This window comes from Equus przewalskii, chromosome 13, assembly GCF_037783145.1.
Source record: "Equus przewalskii isolate Varuska chromosome 13, EquPr2, whole genome shotgun sequence".
Classification (NCBI taxonomy): domain Eukaryota; kingdom Metazoa; phylum Chordata; class Mammalia; order Perissodactyla; family Equidae; genus Equus; species Equus przewalskii.
Genome location: NC_091843.1, coordinates 35,429,292 through 35,450,237, shown reverse-complemented (window position 1 = coordinate 35,450,237; position 20,946 = coordinate 35,429,292). Strand labels below are relative to the sequence as shown.

The following is a 20,946-nucleotide window of genomic DNA, read 5'->3' as shown; positions in this document are numbered from 1 at the left end:
GTATTGTTCAGCACTTAATGATAAGGCAGCTCTGCTGGAAAGGAGAGGGGGAGAAAGTATGCTATCATTGTTTATGGTATAGTTGAATTAACTGAGTATGTAAGGAGTTATTATTTTTGTATTCCTCTAGAGACTCTATTATTAGAATGTATTTAGGCAAAGAAGTTCAAATGATGGATAAAGAGGTGGTTCAAGACTGTTTACTATAGAAAAGTGGAATGTTGCTGAAGCCATGTTAGGTTGAACCATATAAAATTGTCATTTTATACATCAAAAATGGTAATATCAGCAATTTCACTTGGTTCAGCCTAACTCTATGTATAGTGTTAGAGGTACTCTGACATCTGATGAAAAATCTTAGGATAGGAGGGTAAAATGCAAGGAAAGTCCACTCAGGTGATGTCATGTTATTAAAATAACAACTTTGTGTCTATATTCCAATAACATTCTGACATTTTGTGCCATTAAGAATGCAGTGTAACATCTCATCATTTTAAATATACTTGTTTTCTTCTTTAATTGGATAAAACTAGGTTTATTTTCTTCATTTTTGCTGCCAAGTAAGGCATGTCTTTACATAATATTATAACATAGTCTGTAAAGCTATTTACTTCAACCATGCAGAAGTAATGAACAGATGGATAACCTTGGAGTTCTCTCATGCTCGTTTACTAAAGGGGTTGCCTAATCATACCCAACAACTACCCTGCTAAGCATATAATCAGGCTTGTCACTGATTATAGCCTTTCTAGGCTGTAGTAACTGCTAAACAACACAACATCTAAATGTATTGTTAACAACTTTAAAAATAATCTCATGTTGCTAATGTAAGGATGTTTACTGGTGTGCCTTGCCTTTCCCAAAAGGTACTTTTTGCAAGTTAGGATTAGATTCAACTAGATATTTCTGAAAATTAAATAAATTAGTAATAGTAGATTCACCCATAGGTTTATTTTTCTCTCCGTAAAATAAGTCTGGAATTAAGGAAGAAGGAAGAATGATTATTGCTGTAGTCTTAACTATCTAGTTGAGACCTTTTGGGATTGTAGAAGATAGTTGAACTAAAAACCAGTTCTTTTTTCTAGGGATCAAAAATTTATCAAAAAAGAGGCTAAGAAAAGATTGTGCATTTAGACTTTCTTCAGGTCATATTGTACAAAGCTACTGAATAACTTACTAAATAGCCTTTTGGATAACATATTTGGATAATCTTATGTCTTCTCTTCACATCTAGGTTCTTCTGACTCTTAAAATACACAATATGAAGAATTATATTTCTCTTAAATATTGTTTAGAAAGTCTGTTTTCTCTACTTTGAGACCTGGCTATATTGCCACATTCTAGAAGTAGATCAAAAATGTCTTTGAAACGTTTTGAAAGTTACATACAATGGTATTATTTGATTCTTATGTTAACCTGTATATATTTATTAATCTTAGTCTTCTAGATTTTCCATTTTAAAAGTGGTATTGAATGAACGAACTACAACTACGTGCAACAATGTGGATGAATCTCACAAATATTATATTGAGCGAAAGAAGCCAGACACAAAAGAGTACACTGTACGATTTCATTCGTATAAAGTTCGAAAACCAAAACCAGTTTGGAAGTCAGGATAGTAGTTACCATTGGAGGGGTGGGTAGTGACTGAAAGGGGGCACAAGGTGGGACTTCTGGTATGTGGATAATGTTCTGTTTCTTGATCTGGGTGCTGGTTACACAGGTGTGTTCACTTTGTGAAAAATTTTCAAACTGTACACTTATGATTTGTGCACTTTTTTTGTATCTTTGCTGTACTTCAAAAACAATGTTTAAAATGCTATCTGTGAACTGGCCTGATTCTAACTTTTGCTAAGATTGCTGTTTATTTTTCTTTGAAGGTGCCAATGTGAATAGGGCTACAGCCAATAATGATCATACAGTAGTGTCGCTGGCATGTGCAGGAGGTCACCTGGCAGTTGTTGAGCTACTTTTGGCTCATGGGGCTGACCCTACTCATCGACTCAAGGTATTCTACTTAAAAATAAGTAATTAATTAAATAACATATACATTATTATGAAAATATATTAAAATATTTTAGTGCTTAATATTTATTATTAATATTACTGTGTGAGTTTTTAAAAAATTGTTTAATTTCTTTTTTAAAGATTGGCCCTGAGCTAACATCTGTTGCCAGTCTTCCTCTTTTTTTTTCTTCTCCCCAAAGTCCCCCAGTACACAGTTGTATATCCTAGTTGTAGGTCTTTCTAGTTCTGCTGTGTGGGATGCCGCCTCAGCATGGCCTGATGAGTGGCGCTAGGTCCGTGCCCAAGATCTGAACTGGTGAAACCCTAGGCTGCTGGAGCATAGTGCACAAACTTAACCACTTGGCCATGGGGCCAGCCCCTAAATGAGTTTTGATTTTATATAAGCTTCTAAGAAACTAAATGTATATAGCAATCATATTATATGAAGGGATTTACAAATAACTAATTATGGTGTCAATATTTCTCAGGATGGCTCAACAATGCTCATTGAAGCTGCGAAAGGTGGCCATACTAATGTTGTTTCTTATCTATTGGATTATCCAAACAACGTTCTGTCAGTTCCTACCACAGATGTGTCTCAGCTTACCCCACCTTCTCAGGATCCATCTCAGGTAATGTAAAACAGAGCTTATTTGTAAATATACATCTTCTTCAAATTGGGAGTTTTTGTTTAAAATTAGTTTTAAGCAAAACGGCTTTGTTTCTCTTTTCTATTACCTATTGAAATAAACATGATCCTAAATTTTTTAAGACTTATTTTCTTCAAAAGTACATGGAGTTTTTTTATTGTCTTATTTACTGAAAATGGTGTTTTTTAACTCTTAATACCAAACGTAAATGTAAATATTCCAAGTTGTCATCTTAATATTGTATTAAGATACTAAGGCCTTTGAAGTTATTTTTTGCTGAGGAAGATTCTCCCTGAGCTAACATCAGTCACCAATCTTCCTCTTTTTGCTTGAAGATGATTAGTCCTGAGTCAACATCTGTTCCTAATCATCCTCTATTTTGTATGTGGGTCACTGCCAGTACATGGCCACTGATGAGTGATGTATGTCCGTACCAAATTGGAGCATGCCGAACCTTAACTCCTAGGCCATGGGGCCAGCTCCCACGGTTGTTTGTTTTTTTAATGAATACATTAAGCATAATCTTGAGCAAAGAGAAAGTTTTTCCCTTAATATCTCCCAAGACAGTATTAATTATTCTAGAGAGAGCTACTTTGGTTACCCAGGAAAATATAGTTAACTAGGATATATGCACTGAAAATTCATTAATTTTTATACCTAGCTAAAAATATGGAGAGTGTACTAAGTATACAAAGTTTAGTGAAATCTTAAGTTCTTTTCTGCAAAGTTATCCTGAGACCTACTAAAATACCCCGATTAAGGGAATATATTTGAATTTTTCTTTTGACCCATATAGAGTTTGAACAAGGGTAAATTGACCAGTGAATATACGACTTATACTCCTAGCTTTAGTTGGAACCAGCAAGGCTTTATCCTTAACAAGAGAGTAATATTAATTCTATTTAACTTAAATCATTGACTACTTGCAAATTGCCTGAGTTTGCCCAATCAATATTCTCAGAAATTATTCCTTGGTAAAGGCTTTTTTATTTTTAAGAAACAAAAGAAGTGAATTTGGTGGTATATGAAGAAAATCTAAAATGGGATCTCTGTTTCATTTATAGGCCTTTGTTTTATTCTTTAGTCTGAGATTATTTTTTTCTGAGTTGACTTTTTAGGTTCCACGTGTACCAATGCATACACTTGCCATGGTTGTACCTCCCCAGGAACCTGACAGAACTTCTCAGGAGAACTCTCCTGCCATTTTAGGAGTACAGAAAGGTTAGTTGTTGAATTATTTTCCTTAAAATGGGTCTTTTATCACCTAAATAATGAAATCATAAAAATACTTTAAATTTAATGATACACAGTTACTGTGTACCAGGATTAATTGAGGTAGGTAATTCTAACAAATGCTCATAGTCTTACAGACTACTTTAAGATACAAAAGACATAAGTAATAGCAAATTGACTTCTTAAATTGTTAACATACTGCTGGATATAGTTTTCATCTGACACAGATGAAGATACTTAAGAAGCATGCCAAGTTGTTGATTATATTAAAGTAGCAAAAATATATCAGACATTTATTTTATATTTGACAATTCTTTAGCTAAACAATAGTATAATATAAAGAATGACAATGTGTGTTTGCTGTCTAGTTAAGTCTTAGTAGCATCGATTCAATTCAGTGAGTGAGAAGTTTAAGAATTACATTTAGTTTTTTTCATGTAATACTGAATGTAATGGACTTACATCTGTCAATATGTGAAGTTGGACAAATAAGTATCAAAAGGCATATAAATAATACCCAAGAATATTAAGAAGGAATATACTCTATTTAAGGACTCAAGTTTATGAGCTCTGATATTTTTCTGTTGTCTTTTTATTTGTAGATATAAAGTACCTTTACTTGATAATCATGTAGAGTTGTCGTATCTGAGTTCTTTGAAATAAAGAAAATAGGTAATATGTAAGGTATTAAAAACTACATAAAAACAAATTTATGAGCATATTTCATTCAGTATATGATAATCAAGTCCTAGAGTTTTGAAATCACAATGAAGTGTATAGGTATATATCAGTATCTTTCAGACTATGATTTAAGAAAAGTTGGTTAGGGGTAACTATTCTAGCAGCAAACAAAAGCTGCTTTCAAATTATGTCAATTTTAGTAATTTAGAGTATTGAGGGCCTTCAGCAAGGATTACTTCATTTCTAAACTATGAATTTCAGAGATAAAATATCTAGTCTCTTTGACTTAAGCTAATTATGGCAGTTTTCCATTGGACACCTAGCTGTTCAAACTTTTCAGAAAATGAAGACTTCTATTTTTAATCTTAATGAATAAAAAGCAAATTAAGCTTGTCCTTGTTAAGAAATCTGAGCATCCTAACTGGTTGACAGCCTTTAATAAATATTTAAACCTAAATGCCTCTGTTTTTTGTTTTGTTTTGTTTGGCTATACCCTGTAGAGGACTGTAGTGACTTTGGCTAGGGAAACTTGGTACTAAATAAAAAAATCATTAAAAAAATATATTATTAACCCAGAGCCACAAAATAACCAAGACATAAGCTAGGAAGGACATGGAGTATGTGTAGAGAGGAAGTAAAAGATTTTAAGTTTAGATTTAATATGAAAGTCAACTGAAATGTTTGGGTATTGATTTTTTTAAGTTGATACTCAAGTGAGTAATCATATTTTTGCTTACTGAAATATCTTTTTCTACTGAGTATCCACTTATTTTCTTCACTTTGATGTTTTATTACTTACTGAGTAGTACAAAAATGAACTAACCTTTTAAGGAATCTTCATTTTACTAAATTATTAGGGAAGGAAAAAACTAGCTCTTCTGTCTAGACACTTGAGCACTTGCTGTTGTCAGCTGCCAAGTGGCATTGCCAACCTAATATTTATTTATGCAGGAGCAAACTGATAATGCATTGTGTTAAGATGTCATGTTAGTATAAATCATGTGCATCATAGAATAGTATGTCACTGAATTAGGAAAAATCAGTTGATGGTATAAAAGTACACACCAAATCACCTGGATAGATAGAAAAACATACCTTAAATTATTAAAGATATAGTATTACTTTTTTCTCCTTAAAGTGGCTTTTTCTCCTTAAAACTTCTCATTTATGTCTCTAGAGAAGTTCCTTTGTGTGATGAAATTGCTGTTTGACCCTTTTGTTTTTGTTTTTTCTCAGTCCATAGATTATATGTATGTTGCATATGTGATTAGGGATAGAGGAAGTGTTCTTACTCTCTAGGACTCTCTTCTTGTCTTCTTCTAGCAATCATCTTTTCAAGTTCTTACATTTCACTCCTGTCTGAAGACTTTTTATTGTTCATATCTGCATCCTTTTAAAATATGTTCATGCCCTTAAATCTTACCCAGGTATTTTATACATGTCCTACTCATGTTCTTTTCTTTTGTGATCCATGTGCACCATTTGTCCAGGCTCCATCCATCTTGACCCATATTTTCCTGATGTAGGCAACTAATCTCACTTATCCATTGTTGGTTTTCAAGGGTTTGAGATTCTAGGTGGCATCTGACAATGGCCTCAGAATCACCTCTATAAACAAAATGTGAAACTAGGTGAGAGTGATATGCTCGGTTTTCTAGCATTGCTTAGCTTTATTAACTATAGTTGTGAATATTCAAGTGGGAAAGGATACGTAAGTAATATCAAGCCTTTGCCTTTCCAAATGCAATTTTGTAAATAAATTTGTTGATTGAAGCCGGTGTTGCATTGTAATTACCAGTTATTTATTGCAACTGGTTCTACAGAGATTCTAAAAGAGAAGACTCTTGATTATCCTGCAGGTCAGGCAGTTTAGAACTGTTGCAAAGCATTAAAATTATGTCAGGATAAACAAAACACGTCTTTTATGTGCACCTCAAGCCCTCTTGAGGAGTAATTTCTTTTCTCTGAACTCCTGGAGGATTTTATTGGATTGTCTTTCTGGCTCTGGTCACTCCTGCTCCTTACACCTCCTTTGGACTTCAGTTGTGGAAGGTTGAGTTAATCATACTCAATCCCTGTTGCTTTGTCATCATGGCTTCTCTCTTGCTTTATGTATTCTCTTTTATCCTTCTTTCCATTTCCCTACTTCTCCTGTAGGCAGTCATTCTAATGTGTTTGATGTGCAGATTCTTTTGTTCTTACAAGTTCTTATAAAATGTTTACTACTTTGTGTGTATTTTTAATTTACATAAATGGTATTGTGCTGTAGATCTGTGTTTTTACTTTTTCACTCAATACTGTTTTTAAGATCTATCCATGTGTCTACCTCTAGATTGTTTCTACCTGCAGTACAGTGCTTCACCCTGTAAATCCTCTGTTTTTCACTTATCCTTTCTACTGGTGTTAGATTGCCTCTCATTCCCTACCACCACAGACAGTGCTGTGATGAAAATCCTGATATAGTCCCCTTATTGATCTGTATGAAAATTTATTTGGGGTAAACTCAGGAGCAGAATTTCCTGTCGTAAGAGTACATAATGTTTATCTGACGAAGTGCTACAAATTCACTTTCTAGAATGGCTACAAGCAGTTTACACTCTCATCAGCAATACATAAGGTTTCCTATGTTATACACCCCCTCTCATTTCCATGCCTGCCAACCCTTGACTTTATCCTCATATTTGGATTTGTACGTCTTTATCTCTCCTTTTAGACTGTAAGCTCCTCAAGAGCAGGGTTTTTATTGCTCGTCTTTGTATGGTCCACTATGCCTTGCTTGTACTAGATGTTCAAATATTTGTTGAACAAATTAATGAATGTCAGGCTAAGAATATAGGTTATTCTGAAGGCAAAAGAAATTTATTGAGAATTTTTAAGAAGAGTGACATTATGATTAAAAAGGATGTTTTAAAAAATTAGTCAAGAAGTAGTATTCTAGAGTGGTGGGGAAAAGATTGAAAACAGAAATACAAATGTAAAGTAAGAAATTAACATGCTAATTTATATCCCAGAGTTGTTTATTGGAGTAGGTAATGTGAAAAGTTCTCATCTTTATATCAAATCATTAAAATTGTATAGAAAAATTATATGTACAGTGAATGAAATTGAGTGTTCCTCTGGAAATTTTACTGCTAATATTCTCTAGTATAGTAGATTTCCATTTTGCAGTCATGGTTACCTGAATTTACATATGTCCAAATTTAATAACATCTTTTAACATATAACTGCTTATAGTAAAAGGCAGAACGTTGAATTAATCTGTTAGCATGTAGCACAGATGCTCTATTTTTGGACACCCTTGGTGGTTAATCTTACTGTGGTAAAGATGTATAGCATGCCCTGTTACTCTGGGAAATTTGAGACAGATATTTAAGCATAGAGGGAAAATGAGTCAATTCTAGACCAGTGACTTTGATTTTTTACTATGACCACAATAAGAAATATTTTATGTTGAAACCCAGGACACAATATACATCTACTTATCCAAACACCAGTTCTGTTAGATAATATATACTACATTTGATGAGCTGTATTATTTTCAATTCTACTTCATCAACCTTTTTTTCTATTTGAGACACAGTTGGGAATGCTGTTTAAAAATCATTCCAGTAAGGTGCTATGTGGTGATGTAAGAAAGCCAGGGAATTGCAGAACAACATTTAAATTTGATTAGACAAAACCAGGGAAGGAAATATGAAAGCAAATCTAGATCCTATATGTCATGTATTTTTTCTATGGCCATTATTTTTCTATTGCACAATGTATTAATTATTTAGACACAAAAATGGTTGATAAAATTAAACTCGTTTAATACTAAATATTTCACAAGTATATGTCCACCTCATTGCTTCACTGCCCATAAAAAAATAAAGGCCATGTTCTAAGCTGTCTCTTTATCATGGTTTGCTATTATAAACTTTTTCTAGTTTTATTGAGGAAGAAAAGTGAAAAGTGAGGAAGTAGGATAGAACTCAAACCAAAGAGATGAGATGTTGACTTTACCTGTATTCCTAAATAGTACTTTATGATGTCACTGAGTGCTACCAATGAATAGATTTATTTATTTGTTTCTGGCAGTGGGAGATGTTTGAAGGAGATGAAGTGTTTTATTTTCTGGCATCTTATACTACTACCTTCCTACCTACTGAAAATTTTCTTGCTAAGAGGACCCTTGTCACATTCTCTACTTTTCCCCAAAATTGAAGGTGTTGCTTCAGCTTCTAGGAGTAATTAGATGACACTATTTGTTTTTCACTAGCCTGATTTATTCTTGATGTTATAGCTTGTGTTAGTGCTTTGATGTGTATCTAGGCAATCCCACCTACCTCCATGGCTACAGATACTCAGCCATTGTCTATTTTGGGAAGAACTGCTTTTTGGCATTACTTTCACCATCCTCTGTTTTTCCTGCTACGTATTCTGGGCTTATAGTCTCTATGTTCAGTTAAAAAAGTTACCCTTAGTAATCTTGTGCTTTAAGCTTTTTGAATTTTATTTGTTAACAAGATAGGGCCATTCCTATCTGTTACTGTTGTCAAAATTCTAGTCTTATTTTGGATTATCTTACTATTTATAAGATTTTAAATCTGTGAATGTCCAGTGTGGTTAGTTATTTACCAGTCTAGTTAGTGTTGAACTCTTGCCTAGTTTTCCTTAATCTTAAATACAAATTACATAGCAACTATACAAGGGTGTTTTGAAATTAATGAATGTTTAAAGCAGCATTCAATCTTTGAAGAATTTCTAAATTTGCTTTGCTGATGTTGTTGAATTTATTACACAACTAAAAATTTCCTTGCTGGGCTAGCAGATTTATACATTTGCTATTTGTTGCAGTTATCCTCCCTTTTCTTATCTGTTGATTGTCATTAGATACTTTGAACAAACAAATCAAACCGTGGATTCCTATGTGATCTTATGGAAATAGAGTTATCTCACACATATAATGGCTTTTGCTCTGAAAGGATAAAGTCTTTCTCTACCACTTTGCTCAGATAGAAATATAAAACTGAATATAGACAATACATTTTGCTGAAGTTTGCTTTTAAAGAATAATTAAGTCTCAAAGTGATTGCAGTGATGTTGGAACCGTGGTCTTCTGACATTGTTAAAGACAGTATCTAGGGGAAAACCTGTTAGGCTTTTTCAGTAATAACGTGTTGCAGATGTTTGAGCTACCTGCAGTTTTGAGATTTCAGCAAAAAAGCAGTTGAATCTCTGATTTTTTTCTCCAGTGGTTTTGTCACCCTCTTGCAATTGAGAGCATTTTACCATCTAATGGGTGACTTTTTTCCTTTGGACTTAAGAATCATTTTGACTGTGTTGAATGATCTTATTTTTAAAATTCTTAAGTTAATTATATGATTCATATATGTTGACTGCAATCCTCAAGAGTAGACAACTATTTGTGTGTGTGTGTGTGTGTGTGTGTGTGTGTGTGAGGAAGATTGGCCCCAAGCTAACAACTGTGCCAATCGTCCTCTATTTTTATGTGGGATGCTGCCACAATGTGGCTTGACGAGCAGTGCTAGATGCGTGCCCAGGACCCAAACCTGCGAACCCCAGGCCACCGAAGCAGAGTGTGTGAACTTAACCACTACACTACCTGGCCGGCCCCTAGATGACTATTTTTTACCTAGTTCTTTTTTTAAAACAGCTTTTTGTTGTTTAATTTACATACCATAAAGTTCATTCATTTTGAATGTACAATGCAGTAAGTTTTAGTAAATTTAGAGATGTGTAACCATCACCATCATCTAGTTTTAGAACATTTTCATCACTCCAAAAAGATCCCTCTTGTCTGTTTGTGATCAATTCTCATTCTCACCACTATAACCCAGGCAACCACTACCTTCTTTTCTGTCTGTAGATTTGCCTTTTCTCTATGGATTTGATAGAAGTGGAATTGCACAATTTGTGGTTTTTTGTATCTGGATTCTCTCACTTAGCATAATGTTTTCAAGGTTCATCCATGTTGTAGGATATATCAGTAATTTGTTCCTTTGTATTTCTGAATAGTCCCAGTTTACCCCAAAAAGAAGATTAAAGCTTGATTTTGCCTCAAAGTAGTTATTGTATATTTCCTTTATTTTATAACCAGATGTTAGGATTGTTAATATTGACAGTTATTTTGTCATGAAGGGAATAACTTAAATATAATTTAAAACCTTAAAAAATAGACGTTTATGTCATTTTTAACATACACTGTCACTATGAGTAATCCTGTGTGGGAAGTCTCATTTTCTCTTAGGTAACATTCATTGTTTCTCCCACAGACTTTCACATGAAGAGTTTATTTAAACTCAGAATAATTGTCCTTTGTGATATAAGTTTAATATAATGTTCAGTTATAGAAGTGTTAAAGACTTATTTAATGGGAAATTTTAAAAGGATACATCTTGAAAAAACTGATTTCATGTTATATATAATAAGAGAAACATTTTGGCAACTTGAAAAACACTATACCCTACTTTGATCTACAAGTTATGGTTTCTTGTAGTAACCTTTACTTGCACAATTGATATTGTGAAAAGAACTATTGGGCAGTTAGGCTAACATTAATGGTGTCCTCGACACTGTTTTGATACTGCTTTAGGTTTGATGTTCTTTAAAAAGTCCAATCTCATAAGCAGAATTTTGAGATTCTTTTCTCTTTGATTTCCTTTTCTCCCTGTCCCTGTCTTAATTTCCAAAATCCTCCTATCTTAAAGATTAGACTTTTTTTAAGTCACATTTTTTGAATTGGCAATATCCTGGTTTGTGCTGTGTTAAATAGATGAGTATAGTCTTTAGTCTACCTATCACTGGTGTGAATCTTTGACCATTCATTCTACAGCATTAGTTATAAGGGTTTTGGGAGGGAGGTCCATGTGTGTGGGGGAGGGGGACTGATTTTTTTTTTTTTAGCATGGCACTTTTTCAAACATTTTTCATGTGCTTAGGTACATCCAAGCAGAAGTCCAGTTCCCTGCAGGTAGCAGATCAGGACGTACTGCCACCTTTTCACCCATACCAGCCTTTGGAATGCATAGTAGAGGAGACTGAAGGCAAGCTGAATGAACTGGGACAAAGAATTAGTGCTATTGAAAAAGCACAGCTTAAGTCATTGGAGTTAATTCAAGGTGAACCTCTGAACAAAGATAAGATAGAAGAACTTAAAAAGAACAGAGAAGAGCAAGTCCAGAAGAAGAAGAAAATACTGAAAGAACTGCAGAAAGTGGAAAGGCAGTTGCAGATGAAAACACAGCAGCAATTTACCAAAGAATACTTGGAAACCAAAGGTCAGAAAGACACAGTGTCTCTACACCAGCAGTGCTCTCATAGAGGAGTCTTCCCAGAAGGGGAAGGAGATGGTAGTCTCCCAGAGGATCACTTTTCAGAGTTACCTCAGGTTGACACAATCTTATTTAAAGATAATGATGTTGATGATGAGCAACAGTCTCCACCATCGGCAGAACAAATTGATTTTGTCCCAGTCCAACCTTTATCATCTCCAGAGTGTAACTTTTCCAGTGACTTAGGTTCTAATGGGACAAATTCTCTTGAACTTCAGAAAGTATCAGGTAATCATCAGATTATAGGACAGCCTCAGATTGCTATTACTGGACATGATCAGGGGCTGTTAGTTCAAGAACCAGATGGACTAATGGTTGCAACTCCAGCCCAGACGCTTACCGACACTCTTGATGACCTGATAGCAGGTGGGTTAAGAAATATATCTGTAATAATTTCTCTTTAATCTGTGTGCTCAACTTCTTTACACAATCCTCCAAAAACACAGACTTTGTATTTTTCCATTTAGAACTATCTTTGTAAAATTACTCATTTCTTGAGGTGTTTTGGAAGTGAATTTAACTAAACTCAACAGCACTAATACACCAGAGTGTGTTTTCCCCTCTTCTTTTTTGTTATTTGCAAAGGCAAAGAAAGAAAGTTGCCGTGATCCTGTATGTTAGACCTTTGGTATCAAAACTACCCTGTATTGTGTCTTGGGTAGGAGAGCTCAAAGTAGAATTTCTTTATAGAGAATATTCACATAAGATTATACATTAAATTTTCCTACTAATGATTTTCATGTTTGGAAATCATAATTCTAAATCACATTGCTTTTTCTTTATGATTTTATTTAAATATTTCTAATTAAAAGGGATGTTCAGAGAAAACTATAAGCATTCCATGTTATAATATTTGTGGTTAGAAGATTTAAAGTATATGGAAATTATTATCAACTTGATGATTTGGAGATTGAGATTTTTGAATTAACTGTCTTCAAAGCAGACACACACACACACACACACACACGGAAAAAAAAGAAAGGCCTGTAACCTTAAAGTATGTGTTTCTGTTTATTGTTGTGTGGAAAATTACAACTAGATATGAAATGAGGTGCACAAGTTTACTTTCCCTTTCATTGTCCTTGCAGCAGTGGGAAAACAGTGCAATTAATCATTTACCTTCCTAAAGATGGCTGGTGAATGTATCACCTCCATGAGAGCCCAGTTCAGAAATGCAGCCAGAATGGCTGTTGACAGTGGATGAAGACCAAGAACTAAGATGTAGCTGGAGTGATATTCAAAGGCAGGCCAGTCCTCTGTCTCTTGATTGCAACATTTTTTTCCTTACTGTTGTCTGTTTCCTCTTGTCATATTCTCCTCCCCTCCTCCCATCCCAATTATGCTATCTCAGTTTCTTTTCTTCTTTTGTGAGCCTTTAGTCTTCCTAATCTTTATTGAATCTTTACAAATGTGGAATAAGAGTACTTAAATCAGGAATTTTATTGGGCATATGTATGACTTCTAGTGGTTATAGAATTGTAATACTACCTTTGAGGCTCCTCTAATATGTAATAGGTGTCACTGTGCAGAGGAGGAATGTCTTAGGTTCTATAAAGAAAATAAAAATGCTAGGAAATGTTTTAAGGAGTTAGATTCTTTATTCTTTAATTTGGGTTTTCAGCTCACAGCCACTTGACTCAAATTAACTTTGTGTCATTAGCATTGAGAGTTGTTACAAATTATTAATAAACTCTTATAGTTCATTTATAGTTCTAATTTCTAATCTGGGTAAAAGCAGATATTGGAGTGTGAAGTATGATTATGAATAATAATGATGGAATTGGTGACCTGGGAGTAACATTTTTAATACTTATGGTTCTATAAATAGCATTGTAATGTTCCTGATTAAATACTCAGTTTGCAGTTATGAAATCCACATTACTGGTCGATCTAGCTTTGTTGTGACTTAGGTCCTGTCTTTTTTTTTTTTTTTTTAAGAATGTAGAAGCAGCTATAATGGGAACTTGTAGGTATTAACTTTATGGTAGTATTTACAGGTGGTTCTTGTAAGGGAGGTCAAATTTTGCTCATTTCACTGAAGCATCTGTTAAACTGAAGTTCACATGAAACTTCAAAAAATTGGTTTAGAAAACATTTTTAGTTATAGAGAAGGTTAATATAAACTAATGAAATTTAATTTTTGTATTAGACATTATTGTCTAGTGATAGTTGGCCTACCATTATTGCATAATATTTTTTATTAATAAGCTTTAACTTGCAAATAAGCCAATAAATACAAAAATTATCTTCATATAAAAAACTTCCATTTTTATGAAGGTTATCTGCTTTAAAATATATAGCATTAATTAGATTTTCTTTGTTCAAGATGATGATCTGTCTCACTTAAAGTTAAAAAATGTTTTATTAAGTCTGAGTTTCTCTTAATTTTCTTAACTGAAGGTGAAATAAATTAGACAAGGATGAATTAGGTAAATAATTCTATAATTATATGATATTATTAATATATTGGTAGGATTATAGATCAGGCCAAAGATGTAATTGATTTTACCTAAATTAAATCTTGTTCTCATCCCTCATATTTAATAAAGGGGAGAATACTGTACATCTTACAATTTTTGCTTTAGAGAATATGTATATATAATAGCAATAAATATCACTCTTTAAATATAGAAGTATTTTTTCTTTATTGCTATTCTACTCGCAGAATATTTGTCAGGATAATGAGTTGGTTAAGATACATAATTTATTAATGTTGTGACTTGATTAGCTGACTAACTTAGTCTTTTAGTGTATAGTCTTAATGTGTGTCATACTTTAATAAAGTCCATGACAGGATGCTTGTAAAGTGAATTGGGAGCATGGTTCTTCAGGTCCTTTTCTTCTGAAACCAAGTGTTGGACTTTTAGAAGTTATCATAATAGCAAGTGAGTCTCAGTTCAAATGTCTGGAAATTTAAAGAAGTTCAAAATAGCTTTGACCATTGAGTGGTTGTAGACACATCTAGTAAAAGTTTCATTCTTAGTATATAAAGAAGATTGGATAAAAGTCAACTGATATCAATTTATTTACATATATTGAGCACTTACCATTGCACCAAGCTCTGTCCTAAATGCTTTATATACTTTATCTCATGGGCATTTTATAATAATCTTATAAAATAGGTCCTTTTCCCACCTCTGTTTTTCTGTTGAAAAACTGAGGCTTATGGAAATCAAGTTGCTGGTAAGTGTTTAAGATTCAAATTCAGTTCAGCCAGGTGTAAGAACGTCAGATGACTATGTAAGCATCTAATTCAGCTTGAAGTTCTGAATTTATGTTAAAGATATTATTTCCTTAGACTTCTAAATTTTATTAAATAACAATTTCTGTTATTTTTATTTTAAGATTTGACATGTATGTAAGGTGTAATATAGTTTTGTGACTTTAGCACATTGTTACTGTTGTTGGCATCTCAGTAATAGGTTCTCTTAAAATGAATTCCAATTCAAGAGGATCTTGCTTTAAGTAATCCTGTAGTAGTCAACGTAGGCTTAAGAATAAAAAAGTAGTTCAGCAATCCTCTTATTTTTGAGAGAATTTACAATAAATTATTTTTAAATAATTTATTCTAATGTTAGTATTTTATTTATAGATTTTTATTTATATGTAACTATTTAATAAAGTTACTATTTGTAAAACAGATTGTAGTGATTTAATTTCTTAAAACTTCACAACATAGTTTATACACCTAGTATCTGAGATTTTTATATAGTAAGGTTTATTGTTACCTTCCATATTGCCTAAAAAACTATCTTAAATTTCATAAAGAATTCAGTAGAATTTTGCACTTAGTTCTTCTATCACTCCATTTTAGGATAGTGCATAAATTTAATTTGAATTATATAGTGACTTTAGTGGTAGTGACCTATCTTAGTCATTTTCAGAGACTTTTAGCTCAGAGATAGGAAACGTTTTAGGATTTATGAAAATGTCATAGTCTTGGTATAATTTTATCTTAATGAAACCTTTATTCCACATGTACCTTTTAATTCTTTGCTGCTTTCTAGTTTTATCTTTATAACTTTTCATATGTAATTAATCCTATTAAAGTCACTTCTATGGAATGTTTCTGATTGTCATTATTATAAGGAGGAAAAATGTTTCTAGGATACTGTTGTACAAAAATGTACAGTAATTGATGTAACAACACATTTTTGGTAGTATAGCTTTAAATGCACAAAAGTATTTTTTAAAAGCCAGCTCTATAAAGAAGTCTTTTATAACATCACATTCTGGCATAGCACTCTAATCAACTATATAAAAAACTTTAAATATCCGTTTTTCATAATAACAAAAAGAGATAATGTGAATAAAACAAAAGTAATAATGATAGAAAAGTATCTTTTTAATAAGGTATATTTTAATGTTTATGAGACCAATGTTGAAATCTTGTTATTACAAGGGTGCTGTATATCAATCTTTAGTGTCTTGTTTTCTGGAGCTGTTTTCCAAGCATATCTGTTTTGAGGAGGTGTGACAAAATACTATCTGCTTTTAATTTATTGAATGACAAAAATTTTTAAAGCTTTGTTTCCATTGTGCATGTTCTTATAGGCGAAACAGTTATATATAATAATCATTCCAATTTGTAACCAGATTGTTGAATTATGTATATTTATGTGGTGACAAAAGCTGCAGAAATTCATATTGCCAAGATGATTTCCTATATATTGGTGAGGAGGAGGGAGGGACAGTTCATGGAGAAACATATCTGAACATCTTAAAATTTGCTAAGTTATTTAAAGAAATAGCATACTAAACTTAGTCATTCACACTTGTTGTGATCAGTATTCTTGATCGGGATCCAGTAATATCAAAATTCTAGAGAAAACATTCTCCAACACTTGAAATACTTACATTTTCCTTTAAGACCTACTGGGTGATAGAAGGTTATTGCCATCACTGAAGCTTTGTTGCCTTTTTCTATATTATTAATGATTATTTTTCTGAGTTTTTCCTTTTTTGAGTGAGTAATGTTTTTATTTTTCAATATAGTGAATAATAGTACTGAAAGTCCTATAAAATATCTGAAAATTACATTTTTTGAGCACTTACCTTGTATCAAATGCTAAATGCTTTTTATACATTATTTGACACACAACTCACAACATCCTTCTGAGATAGGTCCTATTTCTCCCTCTATTGGGCAAACTCCATCTTTTATGAAACATAAGAAATATGCAGAGACATAAAGATAAAATTTCAGTTAACTCAGTTTTAAAACACCAGATTTTCAGGTCCCAAATAAAAGTTCCAATGTTTATTTTCAAAATAGTTTGACTTTCAGACATTGATTCATTTTAGTAGATTTTCAGACACATACTCTCTGCTATTTAAGAAATATTCTAACTTGTTCTCCTCCCTCTTTTTTTTTCCTTTGCATTGTTTTCAGGATATTTTTATCTAATTGCCTTTTACAGACTAAGATAAAAATTCCTTTTATTTTATTTTTGGAAACTTTTTCTCCCTGTTGACAATGTAAAAGGTTACCATTTGTTGTGTATACACTAAATACCAGGCGCCTGTGCTAAGTATTTGACCTGCGTTATCTCAAGTGGTCTTTCCAACAGCCTTACAAGGCAGGTACTATTGTTATCATCCCCATTTTACATATAAGAAAATTGAGGTTCAGAGAGGTTAAATTACTTGCCCAAGATCAGAAAGTCAGTGGTGGAACTGGGATTCAAATATGGGTCCATCTGACTCCACAGCTTATGATTTAACTACTGCCTTATGTTACTGCTATAGACTTTTCTGTTTTTCTGTGTTTTTCTGTATACAAATAACTTTACTCTTTTAAGTAGATTTCAGCAATGTGAATATTGTTTTTCAGCTGTGAGTAGCAGAGTGCCCGCTGGTTCAAACAGTTCTTCTCAGACCACAGAATGTCTTACATCTGAACCCTGTTCACAGTCTCCAAGCAATGTGGCTTCTCATTCTATGCCCCCTGTATATCCTTCAGTTGACATTGATGCACATGTGAGTAGATTTTTTTATTTAAACTTATTTTGCACATTCTGATTTTCTTTGTTTGGAAAGGAATCATTGCACATTCATTGTGAAAATAAATAATATTTGCTCTTCAATTGATATCCCTATGGTAAACAAAAAATCTAACTTATTTTTTTTCCTTCTTCTAGACTGAAAGCAATCATGACACAGCATTGACACTAGCTTGTGCTGGTGGTCATGAAGAACTTGTATCCGTACTGATTGCACGAGATGCTAAAATTGAGCACAGAGACAAAAAAGGTAAGAAATGTCAGTCAGAAATAAAATGTGAGTGTAATTACATCAGAAAACAATTAGTTTTTTCACTATTGATAAGTGGTTCCTAAACTATCTCAGTGCAAAGATGGATAAGCATATTTCAATTAGGAATATGCAGATCTGTTAATCTACAAAGCCAAATTATTCTCCAAAAATTCAAAAATTAGAGTGTAGATCATCAGTGAAGCACAGCAGTTTGTGGTGGCCTTTCTCCTTAATCCAAAAGTAGAACATGCAGAGACGTCAAAGTTCTCTAGGAGTATAAACTTTAGTAGTTTTGTTTGACTTAGCATTTCCTTTTTATCAGACGTTTATGGGTTTTTGTCTATGTTGTGTTATGGGATTTTGTCAGTCTTTGTTTTTGTCTTTAACTAACAAATTAGGGTTTAGAGCAGTTTTATATTAAATGGTTACAAGTATCTACCCTAAATACCTTTTTCTACTAAAACAGTAGAGAATTGAAAACAGTGGCTTAATAAGTAGAAAACAGATTTGGTTGAGATTTTTATTTTCTGATTTAGGTTTCACACCACTGATCCTGGCGGCAACAGCAGGGCATGTTGGAGTTGTTGAAATCCTTTTGGATAAAGGTGGAGATATAGAAGCACAATCTGAACGAACTAAGGATACTCCACTTTCATTGGCGTGTTCTGGGGGACGTCAGGAGGTTTGTTAATGTTAATTTTCTTTCTTTTTTCACTGAGAAAGGTTTGCCTGAGCTAACATCTGTTGCCAATCTTCCTTTTGGTATATGAGCCACTGTCACAGCATAGCCACTGACAGATGAGTGGTGTAGGTCCATGCCCGGGAACCGAACCCCAGCTGCTGAAGCAAAGTGTGCTGAACTTAACCACTAGGCTACTGGGGCTGGCCCTTAATTTTCATTTTGTAAACATTTTGCTTGTATTTTAAATATGCACACGCTTAGTAATTTAGCTACATGAATAAAACTTGCCTGTGTTTTGATATGTCTTTATACTAAGTTTAATGAGAATAGTAAATGCCCTTTTCAGGAATCTGTTTCTTGCCCTTTGGGCAAAATAAAAATTTTCTTTATCCTTACCTTTATTGGGAATGAATGAACCACATTCCTGACACATTTGAAGTGCAAATTCATCACTCAACCATTGACGAATAGAAAGAGTGACATCTTGTTAGTTCAATATAATTGGGATTTTGAAGCTCCAAATTCCTCGATATGAAATTGAATCCATTTCTCTAGTGCTGATATTTGAACATTTAGGGCCTAATTAATAAAATGTCAGATATTTAGACAAGGAAGTTATAGGTCTCATTTCTTTGTGCTTCCTTCATTATAAATTGAACAATTGATATAAACTGGATTTCTCTTTTCATGTTTTACTTTGTAGGTGGTAGACTTGCTGCTGGCTCGAGGTGCAAATAAAGAACATAGGAATGTGTCTGATTATACACCACTGAGTCTAGCTGCATCTGGAGGATATGTTAATATCATTAAGATTCTCCTTAATGCTGGGGCAGAAATTAATTCAAGGTATCTATCACCTGTTAATTTTATTGCTCATCATTAGTACTTTGGAGTTAAGTGTCTTCCCCTAAATATTTGGGCAGATACATTTTTTCCTTCTTTTTTGTGGGGAAGGTTGGCCCTGAGCTAATATCTGTTGCCAGTCTCCCTCTTTTTGCTTGAGGAAGATTGTCGCTGAGCTAACTTCTGTACCATTCTTCCTCTATTTTTTTATGTGGGATGCCACCACAGCGTGGGTGGACGAGTAGTGCTAGGTCCATACCCAGGATGTGAACCTACAAACCCTGGGCCGCCAAAGCAGAGCATGCGAAACCACTACACCACCAGGCCGACTCCTGGGCAGATACCATTTTTAGACATGTAATTTTATTTTTTTTAAGATTTTATTTTTCCTTTTTCTCCCCAAAACCCCCTGGTACGTAGTTGTATATTTTTAGCTGTGGGTCCTTCTAGTTGTGGCATGTGGGATGCCGCCTCAACATGGCCTGATGAGTGGTGCCATGTCCACGCCCAGGATCTGAACCCGCGAAACCCTGGGCCACCGAAGCAGAGTGGGTGAAACTTAACCACTCGGCCACGGGGCTGGCCCCACATTTTTAATTAAGATAGTACTGAAGTTTCAAGGCCAACAATTATTCCTATAATGTGCTTATAAGTAATCACAGCTTATTTCAGCTATCATGGCTGTTTTTAAAGAGGTTTTATCTTAGAAAGTACTTTGTTATGCATAGTTGGAAATTTATAGCCTCTAAATAGGGATTCTGTTTTAAATTGTGAGATTTCCCTATTCCTAATTATTAGTCTAAACAAATAAAATCTATTCATTGGTGTTAAAACCTTTCTTTTTACTGAAACATTTTCATCTTTTATGATCTCTATGCTTTTTAAAAAACAATAGGCAACATATTATTTTAATTTTCTAAGCACTTTTTCCCCCTTAGGACTGGGAGTAAACTAGGTATTTCTCCCCTGATGTTGGCTGCAATGAATGGACATGTTCCTGCAGTGAAACTGCTGCTTGATATGGGTTCAGACATTAATGCTCAAATAGAGACCAATCGGAACACAGCTCTCACTTTGGCCTGTTTCCAAGGCCGAGCAGAAGTAGTGAGTTTGCTTCTGGATCGAAAAGCCAATGTTGAACATAGGGCAAAGGTAAGCATTTTATAACTTGTCAACTACTTCAGATATATTTCTAGGAGAAAAATCATGGCATTTCAACTCGAATGTGCTATTTTAAATTGTCTTAAGTTAAAACTGGTGC

The 20,946-nt window shown here is 33.5% G+C and overlaps 1 protein-coding gene across 18 annotated transcripts in view; it reads left to right on the top strand.

Moving 5' to 3' along the window:
- Window positions 1-20,946, top strand: part of ANKHD1 (ankyrin repeat and KH domain containing 1) — a 127,883-nt gene that overhangs the window by 71,699 nt on the left and 35,238 nt on the right. For 16 of the 18 annotated variants that reach the window (XM_070570644.1, XM_070570643.1, XM_070570637.1 and 13 more), the window contains 9 exons: window positions 1,881-2,008; window positions 2,496-2,639; window positions 3,776-3,878; window positions 11,513-12,271; window positions 17,739-17,884; window positions 18,046-18,157; window positions 18,697-18,842; window positions 19,546-19,688; window positions 20,624-20,837. In XM_070570644.1, coding sequence (XP_070426745.1) covers window positions 1,881-2,008; window positions 2,496-2,639; window positions 3,776-3,878; window positions 11,513-12,271; window positions 17,739-17,884; window positions 18,046-18,157; window positions 18,697-18,842; window positions 19,546-19,688; window positions 20,624-20,837 — 1,895 coding nt within the window. The remainder of the gene's footprint in view (window positions 1-1,880; window positions 2,009-2,495; window positions 2,640-3,775; window positions 3,879-11,512; window positions 12,272-17,738; window positions 17,885-18,045; window positions 18,158-18,696; window positions 18,843-19,545; window positions 19,689-20,623; window positions 20,838-20,946) is intronic. The other 2 variants (XM_070570649.1, XM_070570651.1) reach the window with 1 other exon arrangement.